At 40.7% G+C, this 27099-nt stretch overlaps 1 protein-coding gene and 1 long non-coding RNA gene across 5 annotated transcripts in view; one reads left to right on the top strand and one right to left on the bottom strand.

The window, feature by feature from the left end:
- Positions 1-15484, top strand: part of LOC122556850 — a 61281-nt gene extending 45797 nt beyond the window's left edge. Inside the window, exons 1-3 of one of the 2 annotated variants that reach the window (XR_006313676.1) lie at positions 9509-9560; positions 14353-14449; positions 15402-15484. This is a non-coding gene — a long non-coding RNA (uncharacterized LOC122556850). Of the gene's footprint in view, positions 1-9508; positions 9561-14352; positions 14450-15401 lie in introns of those variants that run through there. The other variant, XR_006313675.1, reaches the window with a different exon arrangement.
- LOC122556849 (collagen alpha-1(I) chain-like) overlaps positions 1-27099 on the bottom strand; it is a 181518-nt gene that overhangs the window by 23436 nt on the left and 130983 nt on the right. For all 3 annotated transcript variants that reach the window (XM_043704102.1, XM_043704104.1, XM_043704103.1), the window contains 16 exons: positions 17472-17516; positions 17282-17380; positions 17074-17181; positions 16893-16946; positions 16744-16797; positions 15400-15453; positions 13905-13958; positions 13002-13109; positions 11901-11954; positions 9771-9824; positions 8484-8645; positions 7381-7488; positions 6124-6231; positions 5837-5890; positions 5607-5714; positions 4554-4607 (listed from right to left, as the gene is read on the bottom strand). In XM_043704102.1, the coding sequence (XP_043560037.1) occupies positions 4554-4607; positions 5607-5714; positions 5837-5890; positions 6124-6231; positions 7381-7488; positions 8484-8645; positions 9771-9824; positions 11901-11954; positions 13002-13109; positions 13905-13958; positions 15400-15453; positions 16744-16797; positions 16893-16946; positions 17074-17181; positions 17282-17380; positions 17472-17516 (1278 nt within the window). The remainder of the gene's footprint in view (positions 1-4553; positions 4608-5606; positions 5715-5836; positions 5891-6123; positions 6232-7380; positions 7489-8483; positions 8646-9770; positions 9825-11900; positions 11955-13001; positions 13110-13904; positions 13959-15399; positions 15454-16743; positions 16798-16892; positions 16947-17073; positions 17182-17281; positions 17381-17471; positions 17517-27099) is intronic.

Here is a 27099-nt window from a genome sequence, read left to right as displayed (position 1 = left end):
GACCGTCGCGTTGTTGTGGTTTGGCGGTGGATGAGTGGGAACTGTTTCTCCCTATCCATTCTCTATAGCCATCTCATTATTTTGAAAAGTATCATATATTCTCTCAGCCTTCTTCTCTCCACAAACAATAGGCCCACCGCTCAAAACCATCCTCATAACTGAAGTTCCTCATCCTTGAAACCGTTCTTGTAAATCTCTTCTGTGTGATATCCAATGCCTTCACATCCTTCCTGTAGTGTATCACCCAGAACTGCACACAGCACTTCAATGGATGTGTAACACAAGTGAAGCATAACATCCTTGCACATGTGTATGCTATTTCTCCTTTAATAAAGTCTAAGACACTGTATGTTCAGCCTCTGACCGTGTGTGTGTGTGTGTGTGTGTGTTGCATGCACGCGCATGCGTGTGTGTGTGCGCGCGAGAAAGAGGGTGTGTGTATGCGTGTATTTCAGAGAGCATGAGTGTGTTCCAAGATTCAGTTTGAGATATGCAACAATGCAAAATTGCTGAGCAGACGCTGATAGCTAAGTTCTGTACCCATGAGGAAGGCCTCAAAGGTGATCTTGGGTTCATGTTACACTACAGGTGACCCCACTACACTATACATTCTCACTCACACACACTCAACCACAAGCACACAGACTCTCACACACAATCACACTGACATACACACACACACTCAAATGTGCACACTCACACTGTCTCAATAGCACACATGCACACTCACACTCTCTCAAATGCACACACGTACTTTCTCAAATGCACACATACACATACCCCCACTTTCTCTCATACACACACTCTATCTCTCAGACTGAACATGTAATCAGGAAAAGCAAGGGTCCCAACACCAATTGTGACTGAGGTCTATTATAAAACCTTCCTACAGCCTGAAGTATATCCATTGACGACAGCCCTCTGTTTCCTATCATTCAGCCAGTCTCTTTATCCACATTACTACTGTTCCTTTTATCCGTGATTTATATATTTTCTCACAGGGTTGTGTGGCACAGTATTGAATGCCTTTTTGGAAATCCATGCATACCATGTGGAATCAACAAACCCCTACAGTGTGGAAGGAGGCCATTTGGCCCACCGAAGAGCATCCCACCCTGATCCAGCCCTCTCCTGTATGCCATAACCCCATATTTCCCATAGCTACACAATCCTGGACACAATGGGCAATTTTGCATGACCAATCCACTTAACCTGCCCACCTTTGGATTGTGGGAGGAAACCAGAGCACTGGGAGGAAACGCACGCAGACACGAGGAAAATGTGCAAATTCCACACAGACAGTTGTCCAAGGCTGGAATCAAACCTGGGTCCCTGATCCTGTGAAGAAGCAGTGCTAACCACTGAGCCACTATGCTACCCACCAAAAAAATCAACAACATTACCCTCAACAACTATTTCTGTTACCTCTTCAAAGAACTCCAGCAAGTCAGTTAACTCAATGCTGACTTTTTCTTTTCCCTGCGACTACTAAATCAATCATGAAGATCTGTTTCTAGAAGCTTCCTTGCTATTGAAATGAAACAGGCTGGGCTATAATTGCTGGACTTATTCTTGAAAATGTTCCTATTTTAAAAAAAGGATGATATTTACAATTCTCCAGTTGTCTATCACCTCCCCTGAGTGGAGGGAAGACTAAAAGATGGCGGACGGTGCTCCTGCAATCTCCACGCTCACATCGCTCAATATCCTGGGATGTATCTCATCCGGTTCTTGTGTCTTGTCAACTTTAAGTGCCAATAGTCTATCAACGCATCCTCCTTTTCAATTTTGAACCTTCTAGTGCCAAAATTCCTTCTCTACCTTAGTGGCCTGGTAGCATCTCCCTCCTTGGTAAAGGCAGATGCAGTATATTAAATTCCCATCTTAGCATGCCCTCATTTCCATGTATAAACCTCCTCTTCACACCGTAATCATCCCTACCCCTCCATTTACCACTCTATTACTATTTATTTGCTTATGGAAGACTTTGGGATTGTCTTTATGTTGGCTGCTAGCCTTTTCTCATAATTCATTTTAGCTTCTCTGATATAATTTTTCACCTTCCCTGTGAACCTTCTGTATTTCTTTTGGTTCTAAATTATATTTTCCATGTGACACCTGTCATAAGTACATCTTTTCTTTATCTCAATTTCTATTTCCTTTCTCATCCTTTATCAGCTTTCCATTAGAGGGAATACACTTTGATAGTAACTGAACAATTTCCTCTTTGAAGTTATCCCATTAGTCAGTTACAGATTTTCCCACCAATCTTTTATTTCAGTCTATCTGTCCCAGCTCTGTTCTTGACCCATTGAAGTCCGCTCTCTGCCAATTGGTTTTCCTAACTCTGAAATGACCTCTAACATTGTCCACTATTGTCCTATCCCTCAGGATGTGACAGTCACTGTCACCTAAATGTTGCCCCGTGAACACTTGATCTATTTAGCCCAATTTATTTCCAAGAACCCGGTCCAACAGTGCATCCTTCTTTGTTGGACTGGTTGTGTACTCCTGTAGAATATGCTCCTCCACATAATTTAAGACTACTTGCCACTCACTGTTCCTTACAGTCTATATTTGGCTAATTAAAGGCCCAGAATAAAATTACATTATAATGTCTTTTTTTATGTAATTTTTTTACAGTTTTTTTTCTCTGCTTTGTCCTGCTAGTTGGTGGTCTCTTGACTAAACCTAGATCTCTGTTTATTCCACAGCTCTAGCCAAATTGATTCTGTCCTTCTAACTGTTGGAACATCCTCTTTCTCCAACACTGCATTGTTCTACATAACCAACCCTGCTTCCCCTCCTTTTCTGCCTTTTATGAACATCTTATACTCAGGACTATTTAACACCTCATTCTGCCCTTCCTGGAGCCAGGTCTCTGTTATTGTCACAACATCATATTTCCACATGACAATCTGAATCTGTAACTTTCCGATCTTATTAACTATTTTGCACATTCACATACAAGCACAGTGACTCTGATTTAGATTGTTTTATCCTATACTCTGCCTTCACCTATTAATATCACATTATCTGTCTCTCCAAGTATTTTGTGAACTATGGTATTCTTCTCTTACATTCTCTCTTGGTCCCCACACTCCTGTCAATTTCGTTTAAAATCCTTCCCAACAGCACTAGCAAAATGATCTGCAAGGAACTCAGTGCCAGATCTGTTCAACTATCCAATTTGAATAGGTGTCATCTCCCCAAAAGCCAGGATCAGTGTTCCAGGGTTTCAAAGCCCTCATTCCTTCCTTGTCTTTGCAGCCTTGCATTCATCTGTCTTATCCTCCTTTCTCTGTATTCTGGAGATTACTGTATTTGAGATTGTGCTTGTTAATCTTCCTGATTAAGAGTTCACCCTTGAAACATCAACTCTCCTGCTCCTCGAATGCTGCCTGACTGGCTGTGCTTTTCCAGCGCCACACTTTTTGACTCTTGTTAATCATCTACCTAGCTCCATAAATTGTGACTGCAGGACTACATCCTCCTTCTTACCTGAGTCATTGGTACAAGTGTTGGCCACAGCCCCTAGCTGGTCACCCTGCCCCAGAAGAGTGTCCTTCAGCTGCTCCACAGCATCCTTGACATTGGCATCAGGGAGGCAACACACCAACTTGGAGTCATGATTCCCCTGGCATTATTACTCCTCCCTTTTCCTTTTTCCCTTCGCTTACAGCTCATGGTGTCCCAAACTTGGCTCTGACTACATTCTCCTGAGGAACCAATGCGCTCATCAGCTTCCAAAACATAAATTTAATTTGTAAGTGGAACCAAAGGGAACTCCTGCACAACCTGGCGGTGATCCATTCCCTTTCTGCTTCCAGACCCTTAAAGTGAGATGTGACCTATCTCTGAACATACTATCCATGTATTTCTACCTTGTGGATGCACCACATTGACCAGCTGCCTTTTGAGCTCTGAAACATGGATGCAGCTGGCATCATTTCCTGCTCATGTGGCTGTTGAGGATATCATAGAATCCCTATAGTGTGGAAACAGGCCTTTCGGCCCAACAAATCCACACCGACCCTCTGAAGTAGGGTCCATGGCTTCCCACATATTCCAGATCATGGATTCCACTCAACTGAACTGTGCTGCCTTGTCTTAGCCCTATTTTCCTTATGTCAATGTTATTCTGTTTCTGATTCCTTGGTTTATTCTATTATGTTAACATGAACCTTCCCTGTTCCCTGCTGTTCTTACTTAAATCAGAGTATGGCTTCTGCTTTCATAACAATGGGCTTTTCTAATTTATAACAATTTATCAACAGTCCCTAATTCTTACTAACCAACAAACTTTCTGAAAAAAGTAGAAGTTCTTTCCCACCCTTTACCAAACTCCACACTTAGCACTTTTCAATTCTTACTTATGGCGCATCTTCCCCCGTCTGCATTGAATTCCCTCCTTGATGTACTCACATGTCCTCTATTTCATTCCGGTGATGTCTCCCTCTCACTGACCATGCCCTTTTTTTGACACACAATAATTTACTGTCTCATGAGACTATTTGGATGCGATTTCCTGAAACAGACTGCCACCAACTTACCACACGTCCAGTGGCCCCAGGTGGGCCTGGTAAGCCCCTTTCACCCCGAGGTCCCTAAAAGATTTTGAAAGTAGGAAAACAAAAAGTTAAAACATTTGTGTTCAAACATTATATCTTACATAAAATTATTGTGAATAATGTTTGAAGGAATTTAAAGTCAATTGTGAATAAGGTTTAAAGCAATTAATACAAAGGATAAATTGGACAAAAGATTTCTCCATATAAGGTGTAAGCAGTGACACAGATTGGTCGATTTACAGGCCATCATAGAATTCCTTGTGCATATTTTTAAAACCAGCAAGAACACATTCTCCCAGCAGCCGAACCTGAACTCTATATGGTTGAGAATGAATGAACACGAGATGGCCACGGCAAATGTCAGGTTCTTTGAAGAAGAGCTTATACATCAAACCAGGAAAACTTGGATGAAAATTCAAGTTCTTTTAAACTGTAATCATAGGTTCATGTAATAGTGCTCCACAAAATAAACCTGTTCATTTTAGAGAACTGTTCAATTCTTTCTCCATGACCCAACACATTAAAATATTTAACCAATTATTTTTTCATACGTATCATTGAATAAATGTTTCCCTAGTCCTCATGGATCATAGGACTGCTCCCTCATTTGCGAGGCAATGGGAGGTGGTATTATCTGAGGGTTACCATACTTTATACAATGGGCAAAGTCAAGAAGGTGCAACCTTCTTGGTACCCTCAGCCAGTCTGGGATTTGAAGGCACACTGTTGACATCACACTGAATCACAAACCAGCCATTCAGCCAACTGAGCTAACCAAGTTTCAGTCATGTAATAGTTTACATCAGATAGATATTAAGATTGCCCAAAAAGTACACCTTCTTATTTCAAAAATATTAGGCAAGCAAAAAGCTATGGTATGCTCAAGTAAATCAGAATACTTCAAGGAAGTTAACATTTTTAACAAATTCCTCATGTATTAAATAAATTAAATTAACAATGTTTGTTCGAACCAAATTCATTATTGCAATTTACACATTGTTAAATGGTAATGGCAACATAGAGTTTCCAACTTACAGAGGAACCTCTGTCACCTTGTTTACCAGATGGACCAGGCTGCCCTGGAGATCCAGGAGGTCCAGAGTGACCCGGATGACCACCTGGACCAGGTTCACCACGATCTCCCTGCCAAAACAAAATGGCAATTGTTACCATTGATGGGAAAAACAACCTAACACCGATTTTAAACTCCTACTTCCTTTGGTAAATTTGCAATTGCAAATAAGTTGAATTTTCTTCCTCCTCACCTTAGGGCCAGCTGCTCCAACTTGGCCAGGAGGTCCATCAGAGCCTGGGTTACCCTAAAGTGTAACATAAAATACTTAGCAAACAACACTACCAATAAGAGTAGGAAGTCTTAAGGACTAATGGGAAAACAGATTTCCAATCGATGGTTGTTTGTAAACATAACATTACTATTTAGAAATAGATTCTGTGCTAAAATGTATAGGATACTAACTGTCTTGATAACGTAGTCTAACATGTGATGTCAATAATTCTATTTAAGGATAAAAACATGAGTGGAACTACTCACATCTCTGCCAGGTTGACCAGGGACTCCACTTATGCCAGGTGGACCGGCCGTACCAGAAGGACCTCGTTCACCAGGACCACCAGGGGGACCCTGTTTGCCAGGTTCACCCTGAATAACACACAGTTTATGCCAATTTGAGCAAACACCCTTATGATTTGGTGTACCTTCTTGAAAAGAATACAACTATATTTTAAAAATCTGAAGTGCAAGTCTTTCAGTCAGGTCCTCCAAAAAATGAGTGCTCCTCAGTTAATACAACAGAAACATCACAAATTACAGCACAAAAAACAGTTGCTTGGTGACCTCTACTCGGGTAAGCTCTTTAGTGAGAGAAACCAAAGAAGTAATCTCATATCTCTCATCCCTACTTTGTGTCCACAGCTGCTTCAAATAATTATCTGCTCTTCTTGAAAAGGAGCAGCTGTCTTTGCCTGTGCATAATGGCATAGATCAAGATGGAGCCAAAGAGTGTGGTGCTGGAATAACATAGCCGGTCAGGCAGCATCAGAGGTGCAGGAGAATCGAGTTTTCAGGCATAAGCTCTTCATCAGGAATCTTATCCTGATGAAGGGCTTATGCCCAAAACATCAATTTTCCTGCTTCTCAGATGCTGCCTGATCTGCTGTGCTTTTCTCGCACCACACTCTTTGACTCTCATCTCCAGCATCTACAGTCCTTACTTTCTCCTAAATCAAGATAGAGACAGGAAGTGCCAATGCAAGAAACTGTGTCGAAAGTTCCTATGAGGAATTTTTTAAAGGATAGAAATGGAAATATTCAAAAAATAGAGCAAATATTGTGACTTCAACCTTGAAGAGGTAACGATCGCTATCATGTTTAGAGCTGCTGAGGCAAGAGAAGACAGTAAAGGTACCAGAATTTTCAGAATAAAACAAAGAAACTGAAGTTCTTAGTGTGCTACAGAAATAATTAAAGATTGATCTAGATATCAGAGAATGGCTGAAAGCTGTATGGGAAGGAAATAAATGGAGGTTACATGGCTAAAGTTTGACTCACAGCCGAAAACTGAGTGTGGTGTATAAATACTATTTAATCATGTACCATTGCATTTTCTTTCACGTTCAGGAAATGAAAACCTGATATGTCCTGTTTCCAGAAGGAACCATGTGGTAAGTTGTCTATTAGTTTGATAATCGTAGAGAAATAGCTTCCTTTCTGTGTCTAGAAGCCATAAATGTAACTGTGAATTAAAGACCTGAAAGCCAAATAAATGTCATTGGAAGATGTTGTACTTACTGATGGTCCTCTTTGACCTGTAGGGCCTGGATTCCCGACTGAACCAGGTAAACCTGCCAAACCTCGTGGACCTGGCATTCCTTGAGGACCTTGTGTGCCAGAAGGACCCTGTTAAAGACAACGTGGTTTAGAAAATAACTTGGCCTTTTAGTTTCTATGTGTAATAGTGGAGGCAAAACATTATTAAGACATATCCAATTAACCTACTTTTCTAATCATTCTGTTCAGAAATGTTAATCCACACCTGTCTGGATCAGGTGAAATTTGAACACGCCTCTGGATGCAGGGGTAAGGACACTACCACTGTGCCACAAAAGAGCCCATGTATCCAATTTAATTTTATTTTTAAACCAATCTAATATCAGAGATATTAGTACATACTGCTGGGATTGAACCTGGGTCTCTCATTTCAGGAGTGAGGACACTACCACTGCACCACAATAAGGTCCACCCATTGCAGTATTTTTTAAAACATTAACTAATTTTTCATAATCAACCTTTTCAGACGTTATTACTCACCTTTGGAGCAGGTGGGACTTGAGCCCAGGTGTCCTGTTCCAGGGTAAGGTCACTACCATTGCACCACCAGAAGGTTTGCATATCTAACTCACCATTTTATATTTCAATCAACCTGCTTAGAAACATTATTGCACACCACTGGAATGTGCAGGCCTTGAACCTAGGCCTCTCAGTCTAGAGGGAGGGATACTACCACTGCACTATACAAGGGCTGACATATCCAATTAAAGAAAAGAAGATGCACTACTTGATGCCAATCTTGTTCTCTTTTAACAAGTCTAATTTCTCATGTTTCTGACTATCCCTGATATTAAGAAAAACTAACGTATGTGATTTATGGAGCATCTTTGTTATTAGCCTACAATGATATGCGGCTGAGGGAAATGTGACAATGGTCACAGCAAATTTGATTCAACTACATCTAGAATCTGAGGAATCTAAATTATGTTTACACAAAGAAACTGAATTAAGTATTAAATCATAGTGAATCTTTTTATTTGATGTCTTTTAGAAATTATCTCCCGTATCTCAATCCATCTTTGATAACTAGCACTTTTTTTTAAGGCACCAGTTAGTTTACTTACAGGAGGTCCAGATTCACCAAATGAGCCCTTGTCACCAGGGTTACCTGGTTCACCTTTGTTACCAGGAGGTCCAATTTCACCACGTGCGCCAGTTTTGCCAGCTGGACCAGCAGGTCCATCTTTACCAGGGGGACCTGTAGGACCAGGAGAACCTGCACTGCCCTGTTGGGAAAAATAAAGGTTAAGAGAAATTCTAAAAGGATGTGACCTTATTCATGTAGCTGAGAACACTGTATACTTTACTTACTACTTTCTTTATCAAACCTACTAATTCAAGTGATCCGTGCACAGAAACACCAAGGTCCCTCTACTCTTGCACTCCCTTTATAATTCTACCCCATTTTAATTGTTTTCAATGTTGTTTCTACCAAAGTACAGGTACTATAAAAGGCCATGGGGACACAGGAAGAGGAGCTCATGGGTCAGCATAGATTGGTAGTGAGTGGTGTAAGGGCTTAAAGGAAAATGGGGGACAGTGGAGGAGTAGAGAGAGGCATTAGGAGTGAGTGAGAGTCTACTGAGTACAGAGGTGGGATGAGTGATGGCCACAGGGCTGTTTTTATTCTTTATTGCTTTTACTGTAAACTTGAACAAGATCCTAAATCGTTGAGGCCAGCCTTTTCTACAGCTCACTTGGAAGGTTGGTAGGCCCTGTGGCTGGCTCTATACTGTTTCAGGGGTTAGTGGATATGACTCTTGATGTCACTTTCCCTCTGCTGAAATAAGAATCCTGTCACTCAGGGAAGTTTCTCTATGGCTGGGGATATTTTCTGACTGTGCACTTAACTCAGAAGCAAATATTTGGCCGAGTCCCAATGGGAATAAAACGTGCTTGAAGATCACAGGGGATTCTCAAGTTTTCGTGAATAAAACTTTATTCATTTTGTCATATTGTATTTTAGGTTTATCAACATTAATATCAATATTTCATTGCATAGTAGTAATTTTGAATTTAAAATATTTCATTGATACATAGAGAGACATGAATATTTCAACACTTTGCATGTTGTCTGCTGAGCCATATCCTACCTCTGAAAAACTGAGAGAAAAGATCATAGATCCTCAAACATGTGCAAGGTGTGTCAAAAATGGTTTTTATACTAGCTATGGATATGCTGTGAGTGTTAGGAAAATAATGTATTTAATAGCAAATAAGCAAAGATGAAAATTATTTTAGACATTGGTCAGAAAAATATGAGATGCTTTAAGATCTTTACAAAATATGGATTAATGTAACAAGAGAACTAATTCATACTGACATTGAGTGTAACTGTAGACATTACTTACTGCTGGTCCAGTTGCACCGATTGGGCCAGGGCTGCCAGGAAAACCAGAAGAACCCTACAAAAGAAACCATCCCAATTAGACAATTCTCAAAGCTGCTTATGTAACGTACAGCCCAGTTATCATAAACCACATCTTTCCATACATCCCTGTCACTATAGGCGCTGCAAGACGTGTCAGAGTGTGGACATGGATACCATCATTACATGTGGGGACACCTCCCACCTTGTACATGGCAGGTACTCATGTGACTCAGCCAACTTTGTCTATCTTATATGTTGGGGAGAAAGTGAGGTCTGCAGATGCTGGAGATCAGAGCTTGAAATGTGTTGCTGGAAAAGCGCAGGTCAGGCAGCATCCAGGGAACAGGAGAATCGAAGGAGGAAGGGCTTATGCCCGAAACGTCGATTCTCTTATCTTATATGTTGCAGGCAAGGATGCCCTGAGGCATGGTACATTGGGGAAACCGAGAAAAGGCTACAACAGATGAAGGGGCACCGCACAACAATCAACAGACAGGAGGGTTTCCTCCCCGTTGGGGAACACTTCAGCAGTCCAGGACATTTGACCTCAGACCTTCGGGTGACCATCCTCCAAGGCAGACTTCGGATCAGGCAGCAGCAAAAAGTGGCCGAGCAGAGGCTGATAGCTAAGTTCGGTACCCATAGGGAGGGCCTCAGCCGGGACCTTGGGTTCATGTCACATTACAGGTCACCACCATTGCACTATACACACACACACAAACACACTCTCTCTCACACACACACAGGCACTCCTATACAAATACATACTTACAGCATCTGCCAATAGTCCACGCGGCAAAGGTACTGCATGTGCTTTAACCAAACGTCCATGTCTCAAACAGTCCTCAGTAAAAGAAAGAGACTGCCATTTGCTGGGAGGTTCTGGCACAGTCACTTTAGGGCATCAGTCTGGAGATTGGAAATGGTGGGCCATCCATTTAGGCTGGTCAGGATCCGGGGGTCAGGATATCTGTGGTCTGGGCAGTGATCTGAGTCAGTCTCATAGGTGCGTTGCAACCAGTCTGAGGATTCATGGATTGTCAGTCAAGAAGCTGCACAGAGATCAGTGAAAGGTCTGGTCAGCATTCAGTCAGGGCTGTCCACCCAAGTTGGGGACTTTGGGGGTTTAATTATGAGGAGAGATTGTACAAATTAGATGTTTTGTCTAGCATTTAGAAGGTTAAAGGATCAAAATCAGCAAAGACAAAGAGGAATTGGGCCACGTCTCAATTATAATAATTGAGCAACACCGTGTAAGGACTGATTCCTGGGTTGCAGCGCCTGAACTGGTGTACTGCTGAGCTTTTAAAAATGGTGCGAGTGGAACAGGCAGCTCAAAGGCCTGGCAGTGGTGAGCCCATCTGCCTCTCCTGCAATGTGATTCTTCAAGAAGGATGCATCAGAGCGCATAATTAATGTTCATCTTCATGTGAGAGAAGTTCCTCTGAGGCATACCAAACTGAGTGCCATGATGCACACTTGACAAAACAGTCTTACGAGAATTTCAGTAGAAGATGGTTTTCGGGTTATGGGCCAAGGAAGCTCCTGCTGAGCCACTCTTAAACCTACTGCCCGTTATAAGGTGATCACACCCAGAGCATGAGTTGGCCATTGAACCCTTCATGTATTCTCCCCCTGTTCAATTAGATCACAGTGGATCTGTACTTTCATTTCAGATCATAGTCCTATATACTGTAATTCAGTCATCCAATAAAAATGAGTCTCCATATTTATATTTTAATTTGATCTAGCCTCACATTGAAGGTGATGCACACTTTGAAGAACACAGTTACCATGGAAAATCCTATGAATGGTCCAGCCTAGTTCTTCCTGCAGATTTGAGGGGGGAATATTATTAAAATTGATCTGATTTTAAAGAAAGTTGAGCAGAATCTTAAATTGAGATAAAACATTTTGTGTACGCAATGCTGAGAAACAAAGCTATGGAATGGGCATTATATTCTCGTGGATTAAGTAACTATATGAATGGATGGATGCTCATTATTTCGCAAAGCAAATGCAATACTCGTGTAGGACATTAACTTAAATAAGGTGGTGGTAAATACGAATATTAGCTGAGTTGTTGTTTAATAGTAATTCTGATACTCACAGGAGGCCCTGCTGAGCCACGTTCACCTTTCTCTCCTCTGCTTCCAGGAAGACCCTAAAATAATGAAAAAAAAGTGAACTAATTTCACCTATTTCTGAAAAATCAAAACGCAATTAATCATATATGATGATCAAGATTATAAACGTTTATTTAAAAAAATATTGTATTCATAAATTACCTATAAGTAAACAGAACAGGTACAAAACAGTTCATTACAAACTTTACAGAAAAAAAAAGAAATTTTGGAAATTTTGGCATTCCTCGTTAGAGCTTCAATCCAGTTTTGCAACAAAAACAGTATGTTATAAACACAAAATTAAGGCTACAAGGCTATTGTGAAATGTAACACTCATATTTAGGCAGAATTAAAAATTTTGCATTTTTTTTCCTAAAAATCATTTATATGTGCATCCACATTTCTAAATTGGTTGTGTACAGATTTTGCAGATAAAAAGAACAAACAAAACATTGAAATCTTGACATTTCTCAGAGTTTCTTTGCAGTTTCAAAAGCAAAGGCATTTTCTTAAGCAGGAACCTTGTTACATTCATTCTGAGGCAGCAAGAATAGGCCTTCACTATACTTTGCCAAGAAGACCTTAGACGGTGATCTTTCCCCACTATGCGTTGGCAGCAGCTACCCCAAGCTTTGGTGCATCCCTCAGTAAATACAGTAGCGCCTCGACTTACGAACTTAATCCGTTCCGGGACCCGGTTCGCGAACTGAAAAGTTTGCGAACTGAATCAATTTTCCCATTGTTCGGATATTTACGGAGTTTTTTCTCTTTTTTGTCTCTTGGAGGTTGGTGATGCCACAAGAAAACGATCCAGAGAAACTTGGTTTTTTCTTTGTTGCAGAATTTTTCGAAAATGGGACATCACATTGTCATTTAAAATGTTCATTGCTCTGTTGGTCACAGTTTTGTTAGGGTGATGCCTCTCAACAAAAGCCTGCACTTCACTCCATTTGTTCGTAGCTTGAATTTCGTATGTACGTTGAAGCAAAGTTTTACGTACAATCCTGTTCGTAAACCGATTTGTTCGTGAACAGGGTCGTTCGTATGTCGAGGCGCTACTGTATACTATTGGAAAATTTGCTTACCAGTCGACCAGGTAATCCAATTATACCTGTAGGACCTGGTAGGCCAGAGCTGCCTTTTGGGCCAGGGTTCCCATCTGAGCCTTTAGGACCAGGCTGACCATCAAGACCCTAATTAAATAAATTACAGATTAGTCATGCACTGGAACTAAAGTTTAACACACAGTTTTCATCTTTAAATTCTGAGACAGCAAAATTGAACTTGCACCAGGCTCTTTGCATAATATCAATATCAACATCAACATGTTCTCAGAAAGGTCAGCCTGAGGCTTAATCAAAATCAGATCTCAGCTGCATTGTTCAAACTGTCAAATTTATTAGTAACCATTCTTTCACTCAAGTAAGAAAAACATTTTTATGGAGACATGATATAATTTTTTCATAACCCTAAAGAGCTGTGTCAGGTCACTCCCTGTTTTCATTTTTCTCAAGCAAAAACAGCCAAGCCTTTCAGGTGTAATGTCTGAGTCCTGGCATCTTTCTACTGAATGATTTGTGCAACTCCTCCAGTGCCTCTTTATTATGTTCAGAACTGTCCACACAACCCAAATTGTGCTCTAATCAAGTTTCCCTATAAATTTAACAATTACTATGTTGTTCAATTTGATTTTGGTTTTGCCTTTTAGGGCCTTATTTACCAGAATCGTTTATTTTAGTGAGTTGTGCATCTGTTTTTCCATGCTTTTCATTTTATTGGTATACGCCAAAGAATATATATCCTCCTTATCTTTCCTAACAAAATATCCCACAATATTTTCATTTGTATTGACGTCCATTTCCCACTTAACCTGAAATAATCGAAAGGCTATTTTCTGCCTGACAGTAAACTATAACTATTATTGATATTCCAGAAATAGGCACCCTATTTACAATATTTCACAGACTTGTTATTAAGTCTCAACTTACCGGAGGTCCAGGAAATCCACTTGGACCTTTAGGACCAATTTCCCCTCGTTCACCCTGAAGAAAATAATTGAGATAATTTTAATAATAAATAATTTTTTTCAGATTTGAGATACATGACATACAATTCATATTAATTGTTGATGTTACAATTGTAATTTTGTTTAAATTGCTCTTAATAAATCTGAAGTCGGCATATCTTTATCTGTAACACGTGTATTTTATTTTAGTATATGTACCGTAATGAGATGCAAATAATTAAACCGAAGTAAGCATAGGCCTAACCGTAGCATATAGCTTTCTCAATCTCCTGCTTTATTTCTCACTGTGAATCTTGTTGGGTGTCTCCAGCTGAAGTCCTGCTGAGACAGAGTGTCCACAGGGGTCTTGGGGCAAGATGTTTATTACATGATAGACATTCACCATTTTATTACACCATTTCTTCCTCCAGAAGATATATCAGGGAATCACTGGCAAGATGAGGAGATCAGTAACTATGGGTCGCAATGGCATGATCTCAACTCCTTTATTCCTTACAGCTGCTTCAGGTGGGCCCAATATTATTCTACCTTATTTTTTGTGCTAGACTCTGCTTTGCAAGGAGATCTAACTTTATAACTACCCTCAAGTGATCTAAATGGCTTTGAAGAAGAAATAAGATCCTAGCTTCAGCTGCACAGGAACAGCACATTGTTATTGCCTCTCCAGTCTGCTCCAAAATGCCTGACCAAAATGAAATCCCTTGATTACAAAGGAGGGAGTAGATTATCTCCTCGAGGAGAACCAGGCCAGGTTCCATTTTATAATGTAGCCTAGTTGATCTTAAATGCACTTACAATTACATGGGCAGATAATTGGGCAGGTTGCATTTGGCTACTCAATCATCCCTGCTTAATTTCCCTTTCTGTGTTACACAAGGTGATTATATTTGAAGTTTAAAACTGATTACAGAGTGCGGCATTTTAAAAAAATATTTTATATTTTTACATTTTTATACTGATGACAAAAAAATGGCAAAAGATAGCCTTTGGAGCATCACCTTACTTCTTTAGTGGATTCAAATCACTTTTGTCCCTCAAGAAAGAAACATTCCCAATAGCTGTTGTAAAAAAGGTCTTCTCCCGAAAATAGTTCAAAATTATAATCTCAAATTGGATGAGCCATTCAAACACAAAAGCACTGGCTGTCTCAAACAGTAACATAAGATGTGCAATCATTGCATGTCCCATGTTCAATAAAGACCTTTGGGCTTATAACAGGTCAGACGATGAGATAACCATTTTGTCAGTCTGCTTTTAAAACAGAAAGAAGCTGCTTTGCAGACAGAGTTCCATCAGAATGCTGCTGAACTAACTTTCTTTGAGATCAATTTTCCACACTCCTTAAAGTGAGAGCACGTCACAATCATCATAAAGTATTTCTGCAGCCTAAGTTATTTTACCTGATTTTTAACTGCATAAACATTTATTCAATTAAATCTTCAATAAAATTTACTTACAGGAAGACCACGAGAACCAATAGGACCTGGAGGACCAGCAGGGCCAGACTCGCCCTAATATCAGAAAAATCAATGGATAATTAAAGAGGTTTACAAATTAATGAATTTTTAAAAAAATTTCAACTATTTGTTGGTTATTTTTCACTCTTTATTTACATAAGTCTATGAGAGATTTTGCAACTAGTGTGCATGCTTCTGGGTATCGGGGAGTGCAGCCAACTGATTCATAGCAATGATCATATTCCATTAAAGTGACTATCAGATTAATGGATACGTGTCTCTGGTGAAGACCCAACAAAGACATCAATTTACCAATTTACAAAAATGCAACTTATTAACGCAGAGCAAAAGGGACAGTTGTAAATATTTGTTTTACACCTTATCCTATTGTCATTTCCATTGAAGCAATGTCCATTGAGATACATACTGTTTAGCTAATCTTCTGGTACAGATTTTAAGGCTACTGAGATTTAATTTAATCTCCTGCTAGATTCCTGTTTATTTGACAAGAACTTTTCAGATATGTTCAACCAGATTATTCAGGGTTCTGGCATTTCACAACAAGCCCTCTTAATTCAGGTTATTGATCAATGATTTTTGTTAAAGTGGAAACAAGCTTGATATAAATACAAGTAGATAATGGGACAATGCCTGCAAAATGACATCAGACATTTTAGTGACCAACAGAACACCTTAATGAGTTTTAGAATCAAGAGATAAATAGAGGAAGGATTAAAGAAGAATAGACGAAGGTGGGGAAATTAAAGTGAGTGAATATGCAGTAAGTGAAATGAATGAAGGGTCAGAAAGATTGGAAATTTTTGGAGAGAACAAAAGAAAGATAACAGTTTCAAACAGTAGTTAAAGTTAGATATTTTTAAAACCTCCCACAACAATTTACAAGCTAACACACAACACTCCACAGTTATATTTGGTTTATTTCTATGTAAAAGTGTTTGATTAGCAGTAATTAACAATGATCAACATTAAAAGGGAACTTATGTTATTAATTACTTTGGCCGGCATGTTTACTGAGCAATTAATGCTTAAATGCATGCAGAGATTATGAAGATGTTGAACTTGAGATGTCACTTTTGTGAAACCTAGTGAGACCCAGTACACACTAGACAACAACTTGTGGTATTTATAACTTCTAGGGTATCTCTTCCTCACTACATGGTGTGACCAATTTATTTAATAATATTGATTTGTATACATATGACACTATTTCTTTACCAGAGTCTGTTATATTTTCTTCAGCCTTTATCTTATTAATTGATACTAAACAGCAATCAATCTTTCTCAGGTGACAAACATCAAAGTTTTTGGAAAATGTTAAGTTACCCGCCCTCCTGTAGGGCCTGGTTGACCTGGTGGACCCATAGGGCCTTGCTGCCCCTGCAAGAGAATAGAAATAGTAAAAACATTGAGCACAGATTTTGTTACCAAAAGAAAGTGACTAACAAGATGCAGACAAAATTCTGTGCACTCACTGAGGTACCATCTTTGCCGGGTGCACCATCAAATCCCATTGGACCAGCCTCCCCCTGTCATAGAAAATACAGACTTAGTTCTGTGCAAACCTGAATATCAACACAAAATATTTTATATCTAAAACAAAAAGAATTATATTCAATAGAGGGTTAGAAAAATGGAATAAAGAACAATACTTACTCTTTCACCTTTAGGCCCAATACCGCCTGGCTGACCGTTTTCACCTGGCATACCTTGTAATCCTGAAGGGCCCATTAGGCCTGGTGGGCCTGCAGGCCCAGGAAGACCCTGACATTCAAAGATGAAGCAACAATGAACTTAAGTACTGGCTCTCCTTGTCTGTGTATATACATGATTTATTTCTGAAAAAATTGACAAAGTTGCTTACTTGCGCTCCGGCTGATCCACTGTCACCAGGAAGCCCACGTGGCCCTGTAGGCCCAGAGGAACCAGGGGGTCCATGCTCACCTGCAGGACCAGCCTCACCCTAGAGTTTAAAGATGGAACATGAAATAATGCTAAAACTCTTTTATTTAACAAGAAGCCCGCATTCAAAATGAATCTGACATGAAACTTACTTTTGAACCAGGCGCTCCTGGGGAACCATTTTCACCACGGGGACCCTAGCAAAAAGCAAATTGTCAAAATGATGTACTCCTATCAAAATAAAAACAACTCTGAATGGTTTAAGTAGTGAACACAATAGTTGGACATGAAATTACAAGGCAGAGAAGTGGATCAGTTTATTCTCTGCTTTGACCTCATAATTTTAATGCATTGTTTGAGCTGAGAGGACACCTTTTGTTAGAAACTCTGAAGCTATCTTGAGAATGTGACTTAAAAGGAATTTGGGATTTACATATTAATGAACTAAAACTAGTAAACCCATTCTAAAAGATGAAAGACTTAATCTAAGTTTATTTAATATATTTGAGCCACATGACACTGTAACCTTTTGCTATAAATTCTGTGCCTTATGGTCCTGCTCCACAACCACTTGATGAAGAAGCTGTTGGACTATAACCTGGTATTGTGTGATTTTTAACTTTGTCCAACCCTGTCCAACACCGGCTCCTCCAAATCTTGATTATTGTAGGTTCCTGTTTCACTGGTTCCCAGGCATTTACCCTGAGTTTCTATTGGCATGTCATATCCAGCAGATGTTACATTTTATTCCTGAATCCCTTATATACCATAAGATGTAAAAAATTTTCAGGTTTCTATTGCTCCATAACTTCAGCGGGTGTTTGGTTCATGTGCGTAAATGGGGTTTCTGCCAAGCCTCTGGGGGTCGAATGAGAGAAGCCCCCTGGAAATAAATCACTTAAATGTCTCATCATCCAGAAGACCCTGTCAGATACTAATAGATTACTCCAGACACAATAACTTGTTCACTATCCAGTCTCTTTGTTAAATTTCTCTGCATCCTGAACTACCATACTGCCATGACCCATGTGTAAAAAGGATAACAAACCCATGGAGATCATCTCAGGTCATGGATTCAGTGGAAACAACTTTTATCTGACTTTTATCCATGATCTACAGAAAACAAAATGGTTCTTATAAGACAAGAAGGTTTATTACATGACAGCAACAAGTAAAATGGCATTTGATAAGGTTTAATTACTAAAACCTTAGCGACCTGTTTCAGAGAGGAGCGAAGGCTGGGCCATTGAATGTAAGATAAGCAGATTTTGGATCTACAAGGGGCAGCAATATTTGTGGACGTGTGGGGGAGTGGGGCAATCAGAACACTGAAATTAAGGTCAGAATTGGATCATCCATAATCTTATTGACTGGTGGCAAGTTCAAGAATCTGAATGATCCTCTCCAGCTCCATCTCTTATATTTGTGTTTTGAATTACTTGTCATTCTGTATCTTTGGGCTACAGCCAAGGACGACAGTAGCTGAGTGCTCCCACTACCATTGCTGTGTCTGATGAAGGTTCTCTTTCCTCTTGTCCACCTTTTGCAGCAAGACCAGCAGAGATGAGCTAGAGAACATTGAATCCTACTCTCTGCCGTGATGCACCATGTTGTAATATTCTTTTTGACTAGATGCTCTTGAATAGCAAATTCAGTCCCTATTCCAGCCAAAATGCACCCCAGAACCACAGAATCAGAATTTTAAAATTGTTACAGCGACAAAGGAAGCTCTTGAGCCCAACGTATCTGCACTGGCTGTCCGAACGATTATGACTTTGCGTCACTTTCTTGCTTTCCCCCCTTTCCCCTGTACATTGTTTCTATTCATATGATCCTCTTGAATCGAACCCTTGATTGAAGCTGCCTCCAACATATTTCCAGGCAGCACATCCCAAACCCAAGTCACTTGCTGTATGAAAACAATGTTTTTTACCTCGCATCATGTTTTTCTCTTTAGCAAGTAACTTTAGATTTGTGCCCTCTTATTGATCCTTTCACAAGTTGGTACAGTTTTTCCATATCTCCATTGTTTACACACCTCATGATTTTGACAGATTGAATCTCCTCTTCACCTTTCCTCACCAAAGAAAACAGTCCCGCCTTCTAAAATCTATCCTGATAATTGAAGTTTCTCATTCCTGGAAACATTTTGTTAAACCTCTTCTGCACTCTCACCAATGCCTTCACCCTGAGGTTTTGTTCCCGTTACTATACACAATATTTCAGTTGAGATCGAATTCTGCTGTACCTCCCAGCACTTGTTCTCTATGTCACTTAATAAAGCTAGGATATTGTATGCTTTATTACCTGCGCTCTTTACCTTTGCTGCAATCTTTAATGACTTATGCACTTATAAACTCAGGTATCTCAACCCATAGAATCAGAGAGTCATAGAGATATACAGCATAAAAACAGATCCTTCAGCCCAACGCGTCCATTCTGACCAACTATCCTAAACAAATCTAATCCCATTTGTCAGCATTTGACCGATATACCTCAAAACCCTTCCTACTCATATACACATCCTTATGCTTTTTAAATGCTGTAATTGTACCAGCCTCTACCAATTCCTCTAGCAGCTCATTCCATACATGTACCACCATCTGCATGAAAAAGTTGCCCTTTAAGTCTCTTTTATATCTTTCCCCTCTCACCTTAAACATATGCCTTTGTGTTTTCGACTCCCTCAGGCCAGGGAAAAGGCCTTGTCTATTTATCATATCAATGCCCCTCGTGATTTTGTAAACCTCTATTAGATTATCCCTCAGTCTATTCAACCTCTCTCTATAACTCACACACCTCAATCCTGGCAACATTTTTGTAAATCTTTTCTGAACCCTTTCAAGTTTCACAACATTCTTCCTATAGCAGGGAGACCAGAATTGAACACAGTATTGCAAAAGTGGCCTGACCAATGTCCTGTACAACTGCAACATGACCTCCCAACTCCTATACTCAATGCCCTGACCAATAACGGAAAGCATACCAACAATTTCTTTACCATCCTATCTACCTGAGACGGCATTTTCAAGGAACCACCCTGCACTCCAGGGTCTCTTTGTCAGCAACACTCCCCAGGCCCTTACCATTACGTGTATAAGTCCTGCCTTGCTTTGCCTTTCCAAAATGCAGCACCTCACATTTATCTAAATTAAACTCCATTTGCCTCTCACAGCACATTGGCCCATCTGACCTAGATCCCATTGTAATCTGAGGTAACCTTCTTCACTGTCTACTACACCTCCAATTTTGGTGTCATCTACAAACTAACTAACTATACCTCCTATGTTCCCATCCAAATCATTTATATAAATGATGAAAAACAGTGGACCCAGCACCGATCCTTGTGGCACTCCACTGGTCACCGGCCTCCAGTCTGAAAAGCAACCCACCACCACTACCCTCTGTCTTCTACCTTCGAGCCAGTTCTGTATCCAAATGGCTAGTTCTCCCTGTATTCCATATGATCTAACCTTACTAACCAGTCAACCATGGGGAACCTTGTCAAATGCATTACTGAAGTCCATATAGATCACATTCAGTGCTTTGCCCTCATCAATACGCTTGTTACTTCTTGAAAAACCTCAACTAAGTTAGTGAGACATGGTTTTGCATACACAAAGCCATGTTGACTATCCCTAATCAGTCCTTGCTTTTCCAAATACATGTGCATCCTGTCCCTCAGGATTCCCTCCAACCGCCACCAATGTCAGGCTCAGTAATCTACAGTTCCTTCATTTTTCCTTTCCACCTTTCTTAAATAGTGGCATCACGTTAGCCAACCTCCAGGTTCCAGCACCTCACCTGTGGCTATCGATGATACAAATATCTCAGCAAGGGGCCCAGCAATCTCTTCCCTGGATTCCCACAGAGTTCTAGGGTACACCTGATCAGGTCCTGGGGATTTGTCCACTTTTATGCATTTCAAGTCATCCAGCACCACCTCCTCTGTAATATGAACCTTTTGCAAGATGTCACCATCTATTTCCCTACATTCTATATCTTTCATGCAAAATACTCATTTAATATCTCCCCCATCTCCTGGTATTCCACACATAGGTGACCATGCTGATATTTAAGGGCCCTCATTCTCACCCCAGTTACTCTTTTGTCCTGAATGTATTTGTTGAATTCCTTTGGATTCCCTTTAACCCTATTTGCCAAAGTTATCGCGTGTCCCCTTTTTGCCCTCCTGATTTCCCTCTTAAATATACTCCTATTGTTTTTATACTCTTCTAGGGAATGTGTCAATTTCTGCGGTCTACACCTGATGGGTACTTCCTCCTTATTCTTGACCAAAACCTCAATTTTTCTAGTCATCCAGCATTCCTTACATCTACCAGCCTTTCCTTTCACCCTAAAAGAAACATACTGTCTCTGGACTCTCATTATTGAAGGCTTCCCATTTTAGATTCCATTTAGTGTGGAAACAGGCTCTTCAACCCAACAAGTCCACACCAACCTTCCAAAGAGCAACCCACCCCCTACATTTGCCCCTGTCAAATCCACCTAACACTATGGGCAACTTATGCACATCTTTGGACTATGGGAGGAAACCAGAGCACCCAGAAGAAACTCACACAGGCACAGGGAGAATGTGCAAACTCTACACAAACAGTTGCCTGAGGCAGGAATTGAACCTGGGTCCCTGGTGCTGTGAGACAGCAATGCTAACCACTGAGCCACTGTGCCACCCATCCCATTATTTGTGAACATCTGCCTCCAATCAAATGTTGAAACTTTTTGCCTAATGCTGTCAAAATTAGCCTTCCTCCAATTTAGAACTTTAACTTTCAGATCTGGTCTATCCTTTTCCATCACTATTTTAAAAGCAATAGAATTATGGTCACTGGCCCCAAAGTGCTCCCCCACTGACGCCTCAGTTACCTGCCCTGCCTTATTTCCCAAGAGTGGGTCAAGTTTTGCACCTTCTCTCATAGGTACATCCACATGCTAATTCAGAAAAAATTCTTGTACACAGTTAACAAATTCCTCTCTATCCAAGCCCTTAACACTATGGCAGTCCCACTCTATGTTTGGAAAGTTAAAATCCCCTACCATAACCACCCTATTATTCTGACAGATAACTGAGATCTCCTTACAAGTTTGTGCCTCAATTTCCCCCTGACTATTGAGGTGTCAATAGTACAATCCCAGTAAAGTGATCACCCCTTTCTCATTTCTCAATTCCACCCTAATAACTTCCCTAGACATTTTTCCAGGAATATCCTTCCTAAGTATGGTTGTAATGTTATCCCTAATCAAAAACGCCACTCCTCCTTTTCAGCTGCCTCCCACTCTATCCTTCCTATAGCATCTATACCCTGGAACATTAAGCTTCCAGTGCTGTCCATCCCTGAGCCCCCCTGCACATCATTTAGGGTAGTACCTTTTGGGAGCTGAAATCTGAGATTAAAGTAGCACAGGCTATCATAGAATCATAGCATCCCTACAGTGTAGGGAGGCAATGGCCTAGTGGTATTATCACTGGACTATTAATCCAGGGACCCAGGTAATGTGCTACAAACCCATATTTGAATCCTGCCATGGCAGTTGGTGGAATTTGAATTCAATTAAATACTTGGAACTAAGAGTCTAATGACCATAAATCAATTGTCAGGGGAAAACCTATCTGGTTCACTAATGCCATTTTTACCTGGTCTGGTCTACATGCGACACCAGAACCACAGCAATGTGATTGACTCTCACCTGCTTCTCTGAGGGGCAGGTAAATGTTGGCCTAGCCAGCGATGCTCTAATCCTGCAAATATTTGAAAAAGTCATTTGGCCTGTCAAGTCCACACTAACCCTTAGAAGAGAATCTTACCCAACCCCCTAAACTACATATACATCCACCTAACCTGCTCATCTTTGGACCGTGGAAGTAAACCAGAGGAAGCCCATGCAGACACAGGAAGAATGTGCAAACATGACACAGACAGTCGCCTGTGGCTGGAATCGAACCTGAGTCCTTGGCACTGTGAGGCAGCAGTGGTGATTTCTGAGATCCTGAGGGGACTTAAACAGGTGGGTGTGGAAATGATGTTTCTTCTTGTGGGAGAATCTAGAACTAGGAGCCATAGTTTAAAAATAAGAGGTTGTCCATTTAAGACAGAGGCAAGGATTTCTTTCTCTTTTAGAGAAAGTTGAGAGTATTTGGAAATCTCTCTGTCAAAAGGGTGCAGTACATTTAAATATTTTTAAGGCAGAGGTGGATAGATTTTTGATTATCAAGGGAGTGAAAGACCATCGGGGATATGTTTAAAGTCAGACCAACCATGATACTATTAAATGGTGGGGTATGTTTAAAGGGTCCAGGAACGGCTGATGAAGGGCTCTGGCCTGAAACATTGATTTTCCTGCTCCTCGAATACGGCCTGATCTGCTGTGCTTTTCCAGCAACACACTCTCAACTCTGATCTCCAGCATCTGCAGACCTCACTGTCTCCCATAAGTAAATTATTACCTAATCCAAAAAAAAATCAAATGGTTGAATGGAGGTGCATTGACATGGTAAGACAGAACATTTGACAGGGTTAGGGAAAAGCGTTGAAGGTTGGTGACCACGAGTCAGAATGATGAATATTGTTATTGATCCCAGCTGATTGTAATACTTGACAAATAAAATTCCAGAATGAAACCTAGCTTGGTGGATTGAAAGTTGGTTGGCTGACAGGAAACAAAGAGTAGTGATAAACGGCTCCATTTTGGAATGGCAGGCAGTGACGAGTGGGGTACCGCAGGGATCAGTGCTGGGACCGCAGCTTTTTACAATATATATTAAATGATATAGAAGATGGTATTAGTAATAACATAAGCAAATTTGCTGATGATACTAAGCTGGGTGGCAGGGTGAAATGTGAGGAGGATGTTAGGAGATTACAGGGTGACCTGGACAGGTTAGGTGAGTGGTCAGATGCGTGGCAGATGCAGTTTAATGCGGATAAATGTATGGTTATCCACTTTGTTGGCAAGAACAGGAAGGCAGATTACTACCTAAATGGAATTATTTTAAGTAAAGGGGAAGCACAAAGAGATCTGAAGGGCTTTTGCCCAAACGTCGATTTTACTGCTCCTCGGATGCTGCCTGAACTGCTGTGCTCTTCCAGCACCACTAATCCAGAATCTGGTTTCCAGCATCTGCAGTCATTTTTTTACCCCGTTCTTGTACACCAGTCAATGAAGGTAAGCATGCAGGTACAGCAGGTAGTGAAGAAGGCTAATAGCATGCTGGCCTTCATAACAAGAGGGATTGAATATAGAAGCAAAGAGGTTCTTCTGCAGCTGTACAGGGCCCTAGTGAGACCACCTTATTAAAGGATTGGACACTCTGGAGGCAGGAAACATGTTTCCGCTGATGGGTGAGGACACAGCTTAAAAATACGGGGTAGACCATTTAGGACAGAGATGAGGAGAAACTTCTTCACCCAGAGAGTGGTGGCTGTGTGGAATGCTCTGCCCCAGAGGGCAGTGGAGGCCCAGTCTCTGGATTCATTTAAGAAAGAGTTGGATAGAGCTCTCAAGGATAGTGGAATCAAGGGTTATGGAGATAAGGCAGGATCAGGATACTGATTAAGGATGATCAGCCATGATCATATTGAATGGTGGTGCAGGCTCGAAGGGCAGAATGGCCTACTCCTGCACCTATTGTCTATTGGCTAACATCAACTGGCCACGAAACAGCATGACCCGCTCTCATTAGTATCCTTACATACAGATGAGGAAGGACACCACTTTGACTGGGACAACACATCCATCCTAGAACAAGCCAAACTGAGACATGCACGAGAATAATATGTTTAAATTTTACAGTTGATTATCATTGTGGTTAAACGTCTGAGTTTTTTTTAATATGATTCGTTTGAATCTGCCAGCATGAAACTTTCACAACTCTGACAGCCTAAACTTTCAACATGAAGACTTTTTTTTATAAGCTCTTGAGGCTTGGAAGCTCCACAGACTAGAAATCAGTTCCAATGAGGTGACTGGAGCCTCTGAACTGACATGATTCTTCCATTCTGAAGTCTAAGCAAAACTAATGCCTTAATCTGTTCACTCTGTCTGCCATAAATGCAGCAGTATAAGCATTTCGTCCATTAACACCACAGGTGTCTGTTAGGCAGTTGCCTGATGTCACATGGCCTCTTAGAGGTTATATGTTTAGGTCACAGTCCTAATGACTTTCTGAGCCTATCTTTTAAAAATACCTTTCTTTTAAAAACAAACACCTTCACAGGACTAACTGATGTCAATCTACCTCTATTTTTTTTTAAATCCAAATTCCAAAAATGAAAATATTGTACACCTGTTATCACAGCATGTACTCCAATTTGGAAGATGCCCTTAGTTGTCATTTGTATTTGGCCTCAGCTTTTCACAATATTGAAAAGTGACAGAGATCATAGAATAAAATGTTATTGCTGTGAGATTCAACTCCGTTGTGCTCCTGGTGATAAAAGCCCCAAACTCGAATGGTCCACTTTGCAGAGGAGGCTGAGGAAAGACAGAGCAAATCATCAACTGTTAGATTTGATGGCAAAATTTGGGAGCTAGTGAACAAGAAGAGTGATCTTTACTCTGCACCGAACCTGTGCAGTATCTGCCTGAGAGTGGTAGATGTGATAGAACATAGAACATAGAAGAATACAGCGCAGTACAGGCCCTTCGGCCCTCGATGTTGCGCAAATCCAAGCCCACCTAACCTACACTAGCCCACTATCCTCCATATGCCTATCTAATGCCAGCTTAAATGCCCATAATGAGGGAGAGTCCACCACTGCTACTGGCAGGGCATTCCACGAACTCACGACTCGCTGATAGTGCAGAGCGATTTATTCTGTGGGGCTACTTGGAAAGACAGGGCATGCACAGATATAGTTAATGCCTTCTGGTTTCCTCTCTTGCTAATGACTCCTCTCCTGATTCTGCCCCAGGGTTGCCTGAGCATGGTAGAGGGCTGGGTGGAGGTTCGCAGTATCTAACTGATGATGGGGACTGGAGAATATGACAGAGTTGGATCATCCACTCACTGTCTTTGGCAGTAAGCTGATGCGCACACATAAGCACACTCTCTTAGGCATTTTATACGTAGGAGGAAGTCAGAACTACTCCAAAACTGAATATTAGGCTAACAGTTTTATAGCACCAAGGCTGTTGAGGAGCCAAGGAAATGGTAAAGTCATAGAAAAGTGTCATGGTACAAGTAGCAGCTGTCTTCATTGTAACAGGGGATGTAAACACGTGGTCCTTAATTATTATAAAAGATGGATTTTTCATTCCATTGGCAATGAATCTTCATAAACATTAATGGAAAAGTTTAACGTAAAGAAATAAACTTTATAATGGACATTCATATTGCAGAGCTTTCAGGATATTGTTGTAGAGCCTCAATTCCTGATCTTTAATCAGCTGGATAATGGGTTCAATTGAAGCAGTTCCTGCACATGATAATGTGACATTGATTACCTTGTCATAGAGTCATAGAGATGTACAGCATGGAAACAGACCCTTCGGTCCAACCCGTCCATGCCGACCAGATATCCCAACCCAATCTAGTCCCACCTGCCAGCACCTGGCCCATATCCCTCCAAACCCTTCCTATTCATATACCCAACCAAATGCCTCTTAAATGTTGCAATTGTACCAGCCTCCACCACATTCTCTGGCAGCTCATTCCATACACATACTACCCTCTGCGTGAAAAAGTTATCCCTAAGGTCTCTTTTATATCTTTCCCCTCTCACCCTAAACCTATGCCCTCTAGTTCTGGACTCCCCGACC

The sequence above is a fragment of the Chiloscyllium plagiosum genome, chromosome 14, assembly GCF_004010195.1.
Source record: "Chiloscyllium plagiosum isolate BGI_BamShark_2017 chromosome 14, ASM401019v2, whole genome shotgun sequence".
Classification (NCBI taxonomy): Eukaryota; Metazoa; Chordata; class Chondrichthyes; order Orectolobiformes; family Hemiscylliidae; genus Chiloscyllium; species Chiloscyllium plagiosum.
Note: the sequence above shows the minus strand (reverse complement) of the source record. Positions and strands in the feature narration are given on the sequence as shown.